The following is a 15,195-nucleotide window of genomic DNA, read 5'->3' as shown; positions in this document are numbered from 1 at the left end:
TATACCTACCTAACATAACAAACTGTAAACTAACACAATGTTCTATTCAAGTATGAATGAAATGTGAATAACATTGTATAATACACATGGTATATTTATTAGTCGTTGATTCCCTTTATCTATAATAGTGCTGTATTCTACAGATATTTTTGGATGAGTCAGTGCATGAAATTACATGCATAATTTACAGAAGTAATTTATTTATTTATTATTCAATTTCTTAACCATGGACCTTGCCGTTGGTGGGGAGGCTTGCGTGCCTCAGTGATACAGATAGCCATACCGTAGGTGCAACCACAACGGAGGGGTATCTGTTGAGAGGCCAGACAAACGTGTGGTTCCTGAAGAGGGGCAGCAGCCTTTTCAGTAGTTGCAAGGGCAACAGTCTGGATGATTGACTGATCTGGCCTTGTAACAATAACCAAAACGGCCTTGCTGTGCTGGTACTGCGAACGGCTGAAAGCAAGGGGAAACTACAACCGTAATTTTTCCCGAGGGCATGCAGCTTTACTGTATGATTACATGATGATGGCGTCCTCTTGGGTAAAATATTCCGGAGGTAAAATAGTCCCCCATTCGGATCTCCGGGTGGGGACTACTCAAGAGGATGTCGTTATCAGGAGAAAGAAAACTGGCGTTCTACGGATCGGAGCGTGGAATGTCAGATCCCTTAATCAGGCAGGTAGGTTAGAAAATTTAAAAAGGGAAATGGATAGGTTGAAGTTAGATATAGTGGGAATTAGTGAAGTTCGGTGGCAGGAGGAACAAGACTTCTGGTCAGGTGACTACAGGGTTATAAACACAAAATCAAATAGGGGTAATGCAGTAGTAGGTTTAATAATGAATAGGAAAATAGGAATGCGGGTAAGCTACTACAAACAGCATAGTGAACGCATTATTGTGGCCAAGATAGATACGAAGCCCACACCTACTACAGTAGTACAAGTTTATATACCAACTAGCTCTGCAGATGACGAAGAAATTGAAGAAATATATGATGAAATAAAAGAAATTATTCAGATTGTGAAGGGAGACGAAAATTTAATAGTCATGGGTGACTGGAATTCGAGTGTAGGAAAAGGGAGAGAAGGAAACATAGTAGGTGAATATGGATTGGGGGACAGAAATGAAAGAGGAAGCCGCCTGGTAGAATTTTGCACAGAGCACAACATAATCATAACTAACACTTGGTTTAAGAATCATGAAAGAAGGTTGTATACATGGAAGAACCCTGGAGATACTAAAAGGTATCAGATAGATTATATAATGGTAAGACAGAGATTTAGGAACCAGGTTTTAAATTGTAAGACATTTCCAGGGGCAGATGTGGACTCTGACCACAATCTATTGGTTATGACCTGTAGATTAAAACTGAAGAAACTGCAAAAAGGTGGGAATTTAAGGAGATGGGACCTGGATAAACTAAAAGAACCAGAGGTTGTACAGAGATTCAGGGAGAGCATAAGGGAGCAATTGACAGGAATGGGGGAAATAAATACAGTAGAAGAAGAATGGGTAGCTTTGAGGGATGAAGTAGTGAAGGCAGCAGAGGATCAAGTAGGTAAAAAGACGAGGGCTAGTAGAAATCCTTGGGTAACAGAAGAAATATTGAATTTAATTGATGAAAGGAGAAAATATAAAAATGCAGTAAGTGAAACAGGCAAAAAGGAATACAAACGTCTCAAAAATAAGATCGACAGGAAGTGCAAAATGGCTAGAGGACAAATGTAAGGATGTAGAGGCCTATCTCACTAGGGGTAAGATAGATACTGCCTACAGGAAAATTAAAGAGACCTTTGGAGATAAGAGAACGACTTGTATGAATATCAAGAGCTCAGATGGAAACCCAGTTCTAAGCAAAGAAGGGAAAGCAGAAAGGTGGAAGGAGTATATAGAGGGTCTATACAAGGGCAATGTACTTGAGGACAATATTATGGAAATGGAAGAGGATGTAGATGAAGATGAAATGGGAGATACGGTACTGCGTGAAGAGTTTGACAGAGCACTGAAAGACCTGAGTCGAAACAAGGCCCCCGGAGTAGACAATATTCCATTGGAACTACTGATGGCCGTGGGAGAGCCAGTCCTGACAAAACTCTACCATCTGGTGAGCAAGATGTATGAAGCAGGCGAAATACCCTCAGACTTCAAGAAGAATATAATAATTCCAATCCCAAAGATAGCAGGTGTTGACAGATGTGAAAATTACCGAACTATCAGCTTAATAAGTCACAGCTGCAAAATACTAACACGAATTCTTTACAGACGAATGGAAAAACTAGTAGAAGCCAACCTCGGGGAAGATCAGTTTGGATTCCGTAGAAACACTGGAACACGTGAGGCAATACTGACCTTACGACGTATCTTAGAAGAAAGATTAAGGAAAGGCAAACCTACGTTTCTAGCATTTGTAGACTTAGAGAAAGCTTTTGACAATGTTGACTGGAATACTCTCTTTCAAATTCTAAAGGTGACAGGGGTAAAATACAGGGAGCGAAAGGCTATTTACAATTTGTACAGAAACCAGATGGCAGTTATAAGAGTCGAGGGACATGAAAGGGAAGCAGTGGTTGGGAAGGGAGTAAGACAGGGTTGTAGCCTGTCCCCGATGTTGTTCAATCTGTATATTGAGCAAGCAGTAAAGGAAACAAAAGAAAAATTCGGAGTAGGTATTAAAATTCATGGAGAAGAAATAAAAACTTTGAGGTTCGCCGATGACATTGTAATTCTGTCAGAGACAGCAAAGGACTTGGAAGAGCAGTTGAATGGAATGGACAGTGTCTTGAAAGGAGGATATAAGATGAACATCAACAAAAGCAAAACAAGGATAATGGAATGTAGTCTAATTAAGTCGGGTGATGCTGAGGGAATTAGATTAGGAAATGAGGCACTTAAAGTAGTAAAGGAGTTTTGCTATTTGGGGAGCAAAATGACTGATAATGGTCAAAGTAGAGAGGATATAAAATGTAGGCTGGCAATGGCAAGGAAAGCGTTTCTGAAGAAGAGAAATTTGTTAACATCCAGTATTGATTTAAGTGTCGGGAAGTCATTTCTGAAAGTATTCGTATGGAGTGTAGCCATGTATGGAAGTGAAACATGGACGATAAATAGCATGGAGAGCTGCATCAAACCAGTCTCAGGACTGAAGACCACAACAACAACAACAACAACAAACAGTTTTATGAAAATTAAGTTTATAGATAAAGTAGATGTGAAATTTTAAAGGTGAAAGATAATGTCTGCTTCTCCTACAGAATAACTGCTACAATGCTTTCTTCTTTTGTTGCATTAGTTTTGTCCTCTTGGTTAATGAAAATTACTCTTCTTACGTGGGTGCCATTACATATACAATAGAATGATATACCAGTTGTCTGTTTCAACTTTTTAGTTGTATCTTTAATATCTAGACTACTCTGAGAAAATCCATGTCTTCCATGGCACTTTAGTTTGTTCTTTAGTCCTTAAATGACTAAAGAAATATTTTCCCTTCTTGTCTTATGTTTTAATTCTTTCAGTCTGAGAGTTCACTTTAAAGCACCTTATGCTGCCCACCAGCCTCTTTTTCAGTACATATAATCAATCACCAAGGACACTGTCACCATGCTACTGCACTTATAAGTTCTTTCCTTAAAGGATTTCTGGCATAGGTGTTGCTAGCTATTGAAACAACTGGAGCATCACTTACACTAGTAGACAACTTCTGAAGAACAGTTAAATCTCTAACTTTCAGAATTTTCAGATTGCTCCATTAGGAGAAATGAGGGGGTAGAAAGGAGAAAACGAAGCTCGAGGTGTGAAATTTCAGAAAAAAATCATTACAAACTCTGTATCTGGAGAGTATTTCATCAAAATGCAAATCAGTACTTGACACATATTGTTGCAGAGCTGAATGCATAATTGTAATACAGACAGTGAAAATCCTTTGTAATTATTGAGGTGTGGTTTTTAATTCATTGTTGGGGTACTGCAGGAATCTATTGAGATGACTTGACAATTTGCATACACCAGTGATTCATTATAAAACATAAGGAATAAAATACAGATCTTAACGAGAACAGCAGCAGCTCAGTTCCTTGTGATGTCTTGGAAGTGGAACGTCTTCTAAAGAAGAGCTTACTGTTTGTATGCTGCCATTATAATCTACTATTATTAGCCAATAGTCTCCAATTTCAGGGGCTAAATACTCAAATATACTAGTACTCACAGTTATCCTCAGGCTATGCCATACTTTCAAAACTGACATGCAGGAAAATTCACTTGAGAACAGGGCCAGTTTAAGGCACAAGCAACAGAAGCTGCTGCTTGGGACGCCAAGCTGACAGGGACACAAGGGGTGCTGCACCTATAAGATTTCTGTACAGGACGTATCACAATCAGTAATAGTCGCCTCGGGTGCCCAGCTGAGAGAGGGAGTACGAGGGGCATCCAAGTGAAAGACTTGTATGCAGCGTGTTTCACAGTCATGATTCATAACGAAAATTGACAGTAATGAGTGTGTATGAGAGGAGAAAACTGGGGAGGGGGGGGGGGTACCAAATGATAAGTTACTTGTGTGGAAAAATATTCTAAAACTGGACTGGCTTGAGAAAACTGTAAAATCACTCAGAGATAGAATGACTGCCCAATATTTACCTTCAGAGGTGAAATTCCACTACTGATAAACTAACAGACTAGAGACCAAGAAACAAACAAGAAATCAGTTTTTTATGATGAGCATGTTATACTGGCATTCGTCATTATTAACGAAAGCGAGATGACGGACAAGGTTGCACTGCTTCAAAAATACTAGAACATTAGAAGTTCATGTGGGAATTGCAAGGCAGAGATTCATGGCTGCTTAAAAATTTTTATAATGTAAGATCTACATGACAAGCAGTCATACCAGACTTAGAATTCCAAGGCTAATTTAAAAACATTTGTGGGCTATTTCCTCTTGATCTATATCAGTTAAAATTAAAAATAGCCATGTTGAATGATACAGTATCAACAGAATGTATGACTACAGGAGTATACAGCAGATAAGTTACTTAACCAAGTTCCTTACAATCAAATAGATTCACTTTCCTTTAGTGGAGAATTATATCAGCTAATACTCTATTTTGAGACCTCAGATGCTTGTAAATAATAGTTTTTCTTCACTCTCTCATTTAAACGCTAACACTGTGGACGTTGGAACAAACATGGACAGCATGGTTTCTGTGTTTCTGCCTCCCACATTTAGGTTCCACGATGAAGAGCATGCCAACTTGCTAAACTCCATGTGGCTGATCGCGATTACTTTCCTGTGCGTAGGTTATGGGGACATAGTCCCTAACACTTACTGCGGTCGCGGTATCACACTCACGTGTGGAATGATGGTAAGTGCCTCTCCCTTAAACCTTTTGCATTTGAAAATCTCTGTCTTTGACAGGAAACTATTGCTAGTGAATAAATGAGAGATGATACTGTCCTGCTTCAGTTAGGAAAAGTAAGCTCACATTTAGAAAAAAATGCAATTATAATATTGTAATAATCAATGGAGGAGTTGAAGTAATGTAAGCCTAAAAAGTTAAAGAAAGGAAGGCATATATATACCTGTTTTCTTTTCTTTTTTTTTAATTCTTTTATTTAATTTCATCGTAGATAATAGCTGGTCCCTTGGGGAAAACTACTGTTTTAAAAGGCTGTGGCAGGCTCTTTTAACTGAGATAATACCATCATTGGTAATGCAGTTGCTTCATTGTCAATCCATAAAGTTTATTCCAGGCACATCAAACCTAATATGTTGTTTATCTGAGCTACCCTCAGACGGAAACATGAAACATTTGCTATTACTGCTGCAAACCTTCACATCTGTCTGTACTTTTAATAGTTTGTAGAGTAAACAGTTTTACTGAGCATTCACCAATGAACCAAAAAGCTGGCTATTCTCTGTGTTGACTCAGAAAAAAAATCCAGATTCCAGAAATCCATCCTCATCTTATAATTAAGTCATAAATGGTAGCACACTTAATTATTTTAAAATGTTTTTTTTTTTTTTTTTCACTAGCACATAACGCAATGAATCTAATGTCTCCAGAAATATTAAATTCTCCATTTGTAGATTAATGAACTTGCAAGGAAATAATAGGGCCTTCATTTATCTATCTGCAAGTTATGGGTTAGGAGTTGTTTTAAGTTTAACATTATTGCAGTATTCATTATTGAGATTCTAGTATGCTGAATTCTGACACATTTTGAAGTCTTTATAATAATAGTGACTGTTTTTAAAATACTCATTTGACTTAGTTTGGAACATGCCTTACAACACAGTGTTTTGGCAGATTTTCTGAGATAAAAATATATAACCAACAAATTGTAACATACCTCTGCTTAAAAAAATTCTAGCACTCTGCATGACAAACAATGCATAAGAAAAGTCTTTTCTTCTTTCTTCCATAGAACCTTGATGTTTGTATTGTAGACATAGCTCTTATTGTAAACAACTGAAGGTAATGTATAGTATTTATTGAAGACAACAAATTATAAAGCTTATGTAGAATGCAGAAACACCAAGCAGCTTGTAGTGGAAGAGGTGTTTGTTTTCATCACACTGTGTCTGTTGTCTGACCTCAGTTATGTACATCGGAGACCAGTGAACAGAATCTGTTAGTATTTAAAGAACATATCTTTCCTATCTCTCCATTATGAGGCACAATTGAAATCTTATGTTAGTCTTTGTATTACCATATTACCATTCATATAGCTAGATGAATGATTATTGGAGGTAACCAACACTGTTCATATAGTGTGTTATCACTGTTTTCATATTTCATTAGAGTAATCTATTGGCTCATATACTGTCAGCGTACTTTTAACTGAAAGAAGTAATAGTTTCTAATGATGATGCAGTTCACTGAAAAAAAAATTAAAAGCTTCATTTTCAAACAGAATAAGGGAACACATTTGCTTCCCTGTAAAGTAAATGAACAATAAAATGGAGCACCGAGGTATCAGCAAGTGAGATGAGGCAAGTGGTGGCAAACCGTAAGTAGATAGCAGCACAGAGTGCGGTGCGTTTGTGTTGCCGGCACAGGTTCCATGATGAGGAGCACGCCAACCTCCTAAATGCCATGTGGCTCATCGCCATCACGTTCCTGAGCGTTGGCTTCGGAGATATCGTGCCTAACACATACTGCGGGAGGGGCATCGCTGTAACTACAGGCATCATGGTAAGTCAACAAAAGGTCCTATAGGCATCATCCTCAAAAGTGTACCATAATAGTCATATGCATACCAGCCACTAGCTCCTGTAGTCTGAGGCACTCTTCCACAGTCAGCTAATGAGATCATTAATTTGCTGTTAGACAGATGTTACAAACAAGACATCTTGTATATGATATGTGTAAAACATACTAACTGTAAATATTAGTTCATAACAGTACATATGTACAAATAATTTTTCCTAGATAACACTGTACTATGACAATGTATACTTTGAGTTTGATACTAAAGTACTTCCAAGGGTCAAACATTTGCTTGTCATTATGTTCACATTTCTATAATTAAATTGTAGGAGTCTACTGATTCTCATTGACATTAGAAGTTTCCAGTCAAATGCATCTTGCTGCTTATTAGAAATTTAGGGCTGCTGTATAGTTAACACCATAGGAAGACATCAAAGTGCAAAAATCATTCAGTGTTTCTCCAGATTAAATACAAATTAAGATTCAGAGCACTAATAAAACTGGACCTCTGAACATCCAAGATTTTTGGTGTTTATGCAGACAACAGTTATAAATTTCATTACGTACAGAAAGTCAGCACCCTCTGTTATAAATGCAAAAATATTGTGACTGTCAGCTGGAACTTAAATGCTTGTGGACAGAAAATTATAATGAACCCAGTGAAGAGATTATAAAAATGTAAAAGTGACAGCCACTAGCTTGCTCGCATACTAAATTAAGAGCTTAATATTTCTGCAATAGACATATTCTTTAGCTGAGATATGTGAGACATGACTTTTACAGATGTGTATGTGTTCATGTCCCAGTACTAAAATTTAGATGTGTAGTCATGTTCAAATATGAATGACAAGTACCTCATACAAATATGCAACAGGCATTGCTATATTAGGACAGAGACTGTGAATTGATTAGCTTCCAGCCAAGCAGCTCAGAAAACATAGTATCTACACTAAGATTTTTTAGGATGGACTATGGGCAAGGAATAGCCACAACAAAAAACTGACATAATGGACCATATGTGAAAGAAAAATTGTTTCCACAGATGTGTCTACACATGGCAGGATATCTCACCATAGTTATACATTAATTTGGAATTTCTTAATACACAATGAACAAATTAATCATCTAAATGTCCACATTTGATGATAAAAGTGTATTTTTGGACAAAGTTTTGAAATAATTTAGCTTTGAAAATGTAATTTATCTATTAATTTCATAGAATAGTGGCACTGAAAAGCTCATAGTATGATCCCTTTTAATCAACTTAAAAATTAAATTAAAATCAAAATAAGTTTGTACTGCAGGCAAGAGAAATACAATAAAAAATAACTAAATTCAAACTGTAACGTTAGTGCTCTGCATAGACACTAATGTTGTGCTCTTTTGCACAACTGTTTAAAGTGATTTATATTTTAGTGAGTGCCTCCTGTATACCTATGTCATCTCATTTTGCAGTGCATCCCACAACTGTTCTGAAAAATTTCATTAGCTTACTTTTACAGAAATTGTCAGTGTTTTGCCTTCAAAACAGATACAACCTCTTAACAGAGTTCATTTAAATATAAATAAATTCTAGTATCAGGAACTAAAATAAGAGTGCTCAGTGACCAAAACATGCCAGTAAACATGAAGAGCTTCATTAGAAAACCACAGGGACTCTTTCCTCAAATGCCTGCATCATGTTTAAGTAAGATTAGATATATGCAGTGTTCCATAGTCCCATTGTGAGATGATCTTCATGGATGTGGAATGTGGCAGATAACTTGATGGATAACAGTCATGATAGGTTCCTGCCAGCTATCTTACAGTGTCCTCTGACCATTTGTCCTTTCCCCCATGACTTGCCTTTTCCTGAATTATGTTTCATTGTCTTGTGTATGTTTTAACTTTTTTCCATTACAGTGATTATTTTTACAGAGTTAATTGGCATTTTTTTCTTTGTTGAAACTTTGTAACAGAATAAAACTGTGTTTCTTTGGAGACAAAAAAGATGTGGATGTGTGTCCTGGTCTCAAAGACAGTTGTAAACTGTCAGATAATTTTGTTACAATGGGTGCTCGGCAGCAGAGTTTCACTGTGTTTTCTCTGTTGTTGTTAGACATTTATTGAAACCTTCTGTCATTGCTTCAAATCCTGTTTTCTTACTAACAGACTTGCCTATCTATATAAGTTTGTGTCTATACTGTCCTATGTACAGTAACCCCCATATTCTTTGAAAGGTCAGTTATTGTCAATTTCTGAATGGCCTGATGCTGCTCACCACACCTTCCACTCCTCTGACAACATCTTCATCTGAGTGCAGCACTCACACCCAATGTCCCTGGTTCCAGCCCCTCCTCTTTATGGCTCCTTCTGGTGTCCCCTGATGGCTTAATTAACATCCTATCATATTGACACTCCTTCTCATCTGTATTTGTCACATTTTCTTTCCTCGCGAATTGTCCAGAAGACCACTTCATTTCTTTTCCACTTTCATCGTTCTACATTCTTTCTCTTCTTTTCTTGTTTTCTTGGAGTTCATTATTCAGTTCCATTCAGTGCTGTGCTCCAGATTTACATTTTCACAAATTTATTCCTCAAATATGAGATACTAGTAAACTTCTTTTAGGGAGAAATGTCCTTGTTGCCTGTGCTAGTCTATTTTGTCTGTCATTAGTTAATTTGCTTCCAAGGCAGCAAAATTCCTTCACTTTGTCTCATACACGGTCCTCAGTTTTGATGTTAAGTTTATGTTTAATCTCATTTCTGCTACATCTCATTACTTTTGTCTTTCCTTGGTTTATTCTCAATCCATGTTCCTTGCTCATTAGATTGTTCATTTCATGCAACAGGTCCTGTAATTCTAACTCACTTTCACTGAATATAGGAATACCATCTGTGAGTGTTATCATTGACATCCTTTCACTCTGAATTTTAATACTACTCATGAATCTTGCTTTTATTTCAACCATTACATCCTTGATGTACAGGTTGAGCTGTAGGGGTGAAAGACTGCACCCCTGCCTTACACCTTTTTCTATCTGAGCACTTCTCTTTCAGTTTTCCATTCTTATTGTCCATTCTTGGTTCTTGTATTACTGTACGTTACCCATCTTTCCATATAGCTGCCTATACAATATCCAAATATAAATTTTTATTTAATACTCAAGTGGATAGTTGTCCATACATCTCTATACCTTCATTTGTGTTTTGGTAAGCCACTGCATTGTTTCTGATGAGGGTATGTGGTACACCAGTATTGTTTTTCCCTCTTCCTTTTTGATTTGTAGGTGGTACGTATGCTGTATAAGTCAAGATCTATCTAGTTTTACCATTCTAATATTTTACATGAAATGCATGTTGGAGGAAGAAATGTGTTTATTGATCAGTATTGGAATGGAGACTGTCCAAGTCTCAGTAGGCCATAATGCCTTAGTTTTAATGTCTCTCTATCACCCAATTTGAACTCCAGACACTGTCTTCTACTGAAAAATTCGTTTTGTTATATCAGTACTCTTCTGTCTCCACCCCTCTGAAACTGTCCTAATTGTATTAGTGCCTAAGGGTTGTTCGATAAGTCATTCTTGAACATGAACTGAATTTTCCATCTTTGCTTGTCAAAACATGCTAATAATGTTTAAAAGGAAAAGTCTTCCTAATGTTCTGTAGAATTATATTTATTTGGTCATAAACTGGGTGTCAGCTTCTTAGGCCATTTTCAAGTGACAAGTTGTCAGCCGAAGATGGCCTGAAAAGCTTAAAGCTTGTTCATAACCAAATAAGTATAAGATGGCCTAAAAAGCTTAAAGCTCGTTCGTAACCAAATAAGTATAATTTTACAGAACATTAGGATGTGTTTTCCTTTTTAATAGTAAGTCACTCTTAATTTTTTGATAACTGTAGCTTTATTATTAGTTAAGTGATTACAGTGGTATTTAGTTATTACACACAGTAGAGATTGAGGTACTGTTATTTTCCTGATAAACCCTCATAATGGTTTCATGTGTTCGTAATTTTTGTATGTTGTATAGAATGTTTATCAACACTTTGTGTCTGTTCCATTTCATCCAAGGTTTTATGGTTCTGTTAACCACCTACCAGTCAATCAGCCTGGGGAATGGTCATGCAGCCACACTTGAACATCATTTGTCACATGTGATTGTGTGGGTTTCTGTATAAGTTGAAGGTGTGCAGCGTTGTTGCAGTGAACAGTTGCCAACTACTTGAGATTATGTACTTCCAGATATCTTTTGACAGTCATTGTTGTATGGAAAAGGAAAGGAGCAACTATGGAAGATATACTGCACTGTTACTTAAGTTATTGCCAAGTTTAGTACAATGAGGGAAGGAGAGTGGCTTGCGAATGTCGTCTGCAAAATTTTCATTGTGGAAACAGGTTGTGACACACAGTATGTTTGGCAATGAGAAGGCAAAGTGTTACAATGGTATTATGAATTCTCCTACTTACATACTGTAAAGTGACAGATAATAGTGCAAACATCAAAAGTATATTATTAGAATGGAAGAGTGCCTGTTAATAATATACTCTGCTTGTGAACAACCTTCAGAACATAAAACATGCAAATTATATACGATCTACTCAGAGCTCTGATTTGAAAACAATTGGAAGTTCATTGGATGCTTCAGAACACCACCTTTAGCATGGACCACAAAGATTCACATCAGTGCCTGTGTTTATCAGTTTCTTCAGAAAATAGACTACAACATATGTCAGCTCCTTTGACGCCTAATCAACATTATACATGCAATGATTGCACTGTGTTGGTGTCACTGGTCTCTCTGTAATTTCCACATCAGCAGCATTGCCTAATAGGATACCATGTATGACCGGAAACACCGTAGTATGACAGATCCATTTTTGCAGATTCATCATTCACTCACAGTTCATATTGCCACTTTGTTGTACAAAATAAATGTACAATAAAGTGAAACAGAAATAACTGTCACTAACCAGTTGTAAAGTCACAGATACAAATAAAAGATCATGGAGAAATGCAGGTATTTATAGCAAGGGAAAGGCAAAAAATGTTAATTCTACAGAAAAAACAGGATGCGTAGATTGTTAAACCCAGAGGCTCATGCCATCTGTTATTGAGAGATCAGAACATATTAGGTATTGTTTCTCTTTACATTTTCGAGCTAATTTGCTTCATGCACCAAAATCCAAAATTATTTCAATAATAACATTTCCACAATATGCATGAGACCAGAAATAATCAAAGTTTTTTGCTCTCTCTGCATAAGGTGAACTGTATGCTCAGACTTCACAATACATATACATGACAAACTACAATAACTTAAACAGAAAAAATGTACACTCTGTGGGCTTAGGGACACTAAAAAACTGTACAGTGTACTAATAGAAAAATGCAAGATATTTTAAGAGCATATAATCCACTGTCTCTGAATTATATTATGTAAATCAATTCATCACATAAATCTTAAAGTAAAGTTTTCAATAGTTGTAGCAGTTTCTCAAGTAATTACAAAGTTTTATGAGTCTTCTTCACTACAGATCCAATGAGTTCCACTGTATGTTTGTTATTGTTGTGGTCTTCAGTCTTGAGACTGGTTTGATGCAGCTCTCCATGCTACTCTATCCTGTGCAAGCTTCTTCATCTCCCAGTACTTACTGCAGCCTACATCCTTCTGAATCTGCTTAGTGTATTCATCTTTTGGTCTCCCTCTATGATTTTTACCCTCCACGCTGCCCTCCAATGCTAAATTTGTGATCCCTCGATGCCTCAGAATATGTCCTACCAACCGGTCCCTTCTTCTTGTCAAGTTGTGCCACAAACTCCTCTTCTCCACAATTCTATTCAATACCTCCTCATTCATCATTTAACCATACAGTTAAGTTGCATGCCCTCGGGAAAAATGACGACTGTAGTTTCCCCCTTGCTTCCAGCCGCTCGCAGTACCAGCACAGCAAGGCTGTTTTGGTTAGTGTTACAAGGCCAGATCAGTCAATCATCCAGTCTGTTGCCCCTGCAACTACTAAAAAGGCTGCTGCCCCTCTTCAGGAACCACACGTTTGTCTGGCCTCTCAATAGATACCCCTCCGTTGTGGTTGCACCTACGGTACGGCCACCTGTATCGCTGAGGCACGCAAGCCTCCCCACCAACGGTAAGGTCCATGGTTCATGGGGGGGGGGGCTCTGTATGTAACAGGACAATAAAATTCTACTTCTATAAGCAGATATCTGCTAAACAGATGCAGACAACTTCGTGATAGTTACGTTTGGCTGATTCATCAGACTGGCTGTGTATAATACAGTGTGTGGCTTTGATCCAAGTGTACTTTGCCTCCATATCTTGGAAGCTATATGCTGCTGCCAGTTCCATCTGGAACTGATTCCACAGTGGACTTCTCATACCATTGACTAGTGAACTCCTTTATGGTATTAAACTACAAAAGAAAACTTACAGTGGAAATTAGAAGCCACTAAAAATTTAACGTACAGTAGTAACAAATACCAAACTCTTGGCTGCCATCTGATATCATTTTCAGGTGCTACAGAATTACTTGCTCACTTCAGTTTTTGGTATTTCAGTACCATTAGAAAATGTTAACAGTGAAACTACTCACTGCAAGATGTCAGGATATGTATTTTGATGTACTTTCATATGAGACTTTCTAGGAGTTTTGGATGCTGCAGACTCTGTGACATTCATCTGCTTTATTTCCTCATTTATTGTCCTCGGTGTTGGTGTACTGTGTTGTTATACCGGCTGCAAAATGGAGGTGGAAGCTCAACACTGACCACTTTAAATTATGTAGCTAACAGGTGCCCATTTGTGTTTCACAGTTTTTTACTTTCACTGTTCACAACCCTCCCCCCCCCCCCCCCCCCCCCCTCTCCCCAATATACACAGTTAATCTGGCCAGTTAACTATTGCTTAACTTTCGATAAGCCTCATTAATAGGTTGCAGGCAAACATCCACATACTGCTACAATGGTTTACCGTTGGACATCTACGAGCAGTAAAAGCCTAACCACATAGTTTACAGTTCTTGAAGGATAAAAAGGTACGTATGGAACAGACACTGTCATTGTTTTAACACATGGCCTAATTGTGTTACACTTATTTCACAGTTAAGTTGATGCATTGTTGTTGATCTAACCATTACGGGTTTCTTGTCTGAAACTCAGCCGTGGACTGACTGTCTCGGGATCAAAAATCGGGCCCTTATATATCCTCACAACAATAGGCACTGAAACTACACATTGTTTGATGTTTAATTTACAGACATTCCAATTAAAAGTTAACTCATTAAATTAACTGAATACTGCAAAAAACTGTGTCCTTTTTAATAGTTTCTTCTGCTACAAGCATTAGACCAAAATATTTGTTTAAATGATGAAATTAACAGATATAGTTAAACAAACAATACTTTTGACAAAACTGGTAATTACTTTAGAATTAATTAAGGGCTGGCTTTGCAGTTCAATTTTTAGACAGAAAATTTCACTTTCTCAATGTTTACTATTTTTCACAAGCACTTTCACACTTTTAATGAGCATTAACACACTTTCTCACCAAGTTGTCCATGCCTTCAACAGGTTCAAGTGGCAGTTAGTAAAGAAATGCACTGCTATCAGTTCCCTTGGAGGTAGTTCTCCTCCCCCACAGTACATGAGAAATTTAGACAAAATACCCTACTTTAGTACTCTCACTTTTACTTCTAAATATAAGGAAAAGAAATTTTAACACTAATGGTAAATGATAGTCATTACATCACACATAAATGCATTACATAGTCCTCATGAAATCACAATAATTAGTACTAAAATTGACTATAGTACGAAAGGTGGGGACTAGTAAAATTTTAAAATCAAGTGCACATTACACTGCAAAGCATTATTCTAACTCATACCTCTGCCTGAAACTGGTTAAACTTGAAAGACTTGTTTCTTTCCCATCTGCAAAATATCACCTTAGTGTCTAATATATGTACATTACCTCTAGTAAAAACTCAAGATGTGCA

The 15,195-nt window shown here is 37.2% G+C and overlaps 1 protein-coding gene across 1 annotated transcript in view; it reads left to right on the top strand.

Annotated features, from left to right (window-relative positions):
- The window catches only part of LOC126412344 (small conductance calcium-activated potassium channel protein-like), a 233,803-nt gene that overhangs the window by 104,169 nt on the left and 114,439 nt on the right, over positions 1-15,195 (top strand). The window contains exon 3 of the mRNA XM_050081896.1: positions 7,055-7,190. Coding sequence (XP_049937853.1) covers positions 7,055-7,190 — 136 coding nt within the window. The remainder of the gene's footprint in view (positions 1-7,054; positions 7,191-15,195) is intronic.

The sequence above is a fragment of the Schistocerca serialis genome, chromosome 7 (genome assembly GCF_023864345.2).
Source record: "Schistocerca serialis cubense isolate TAMUIC-IGC-003099 chromosome 7, iqSchSeri2.2, whole genome shotgun sequence".
Lineage (NCBI taxonomy): Eukaryota > Metazoa > Arthropoda > Insecta > Orthoptera > Acrididae > Schistocerca > Schistocerca serialis.
The sequence above is the reverse complement of the archived record's forward strand: the minus strand, read 5'-3'. Positions and strand labels throughout refer to the sequence as shown.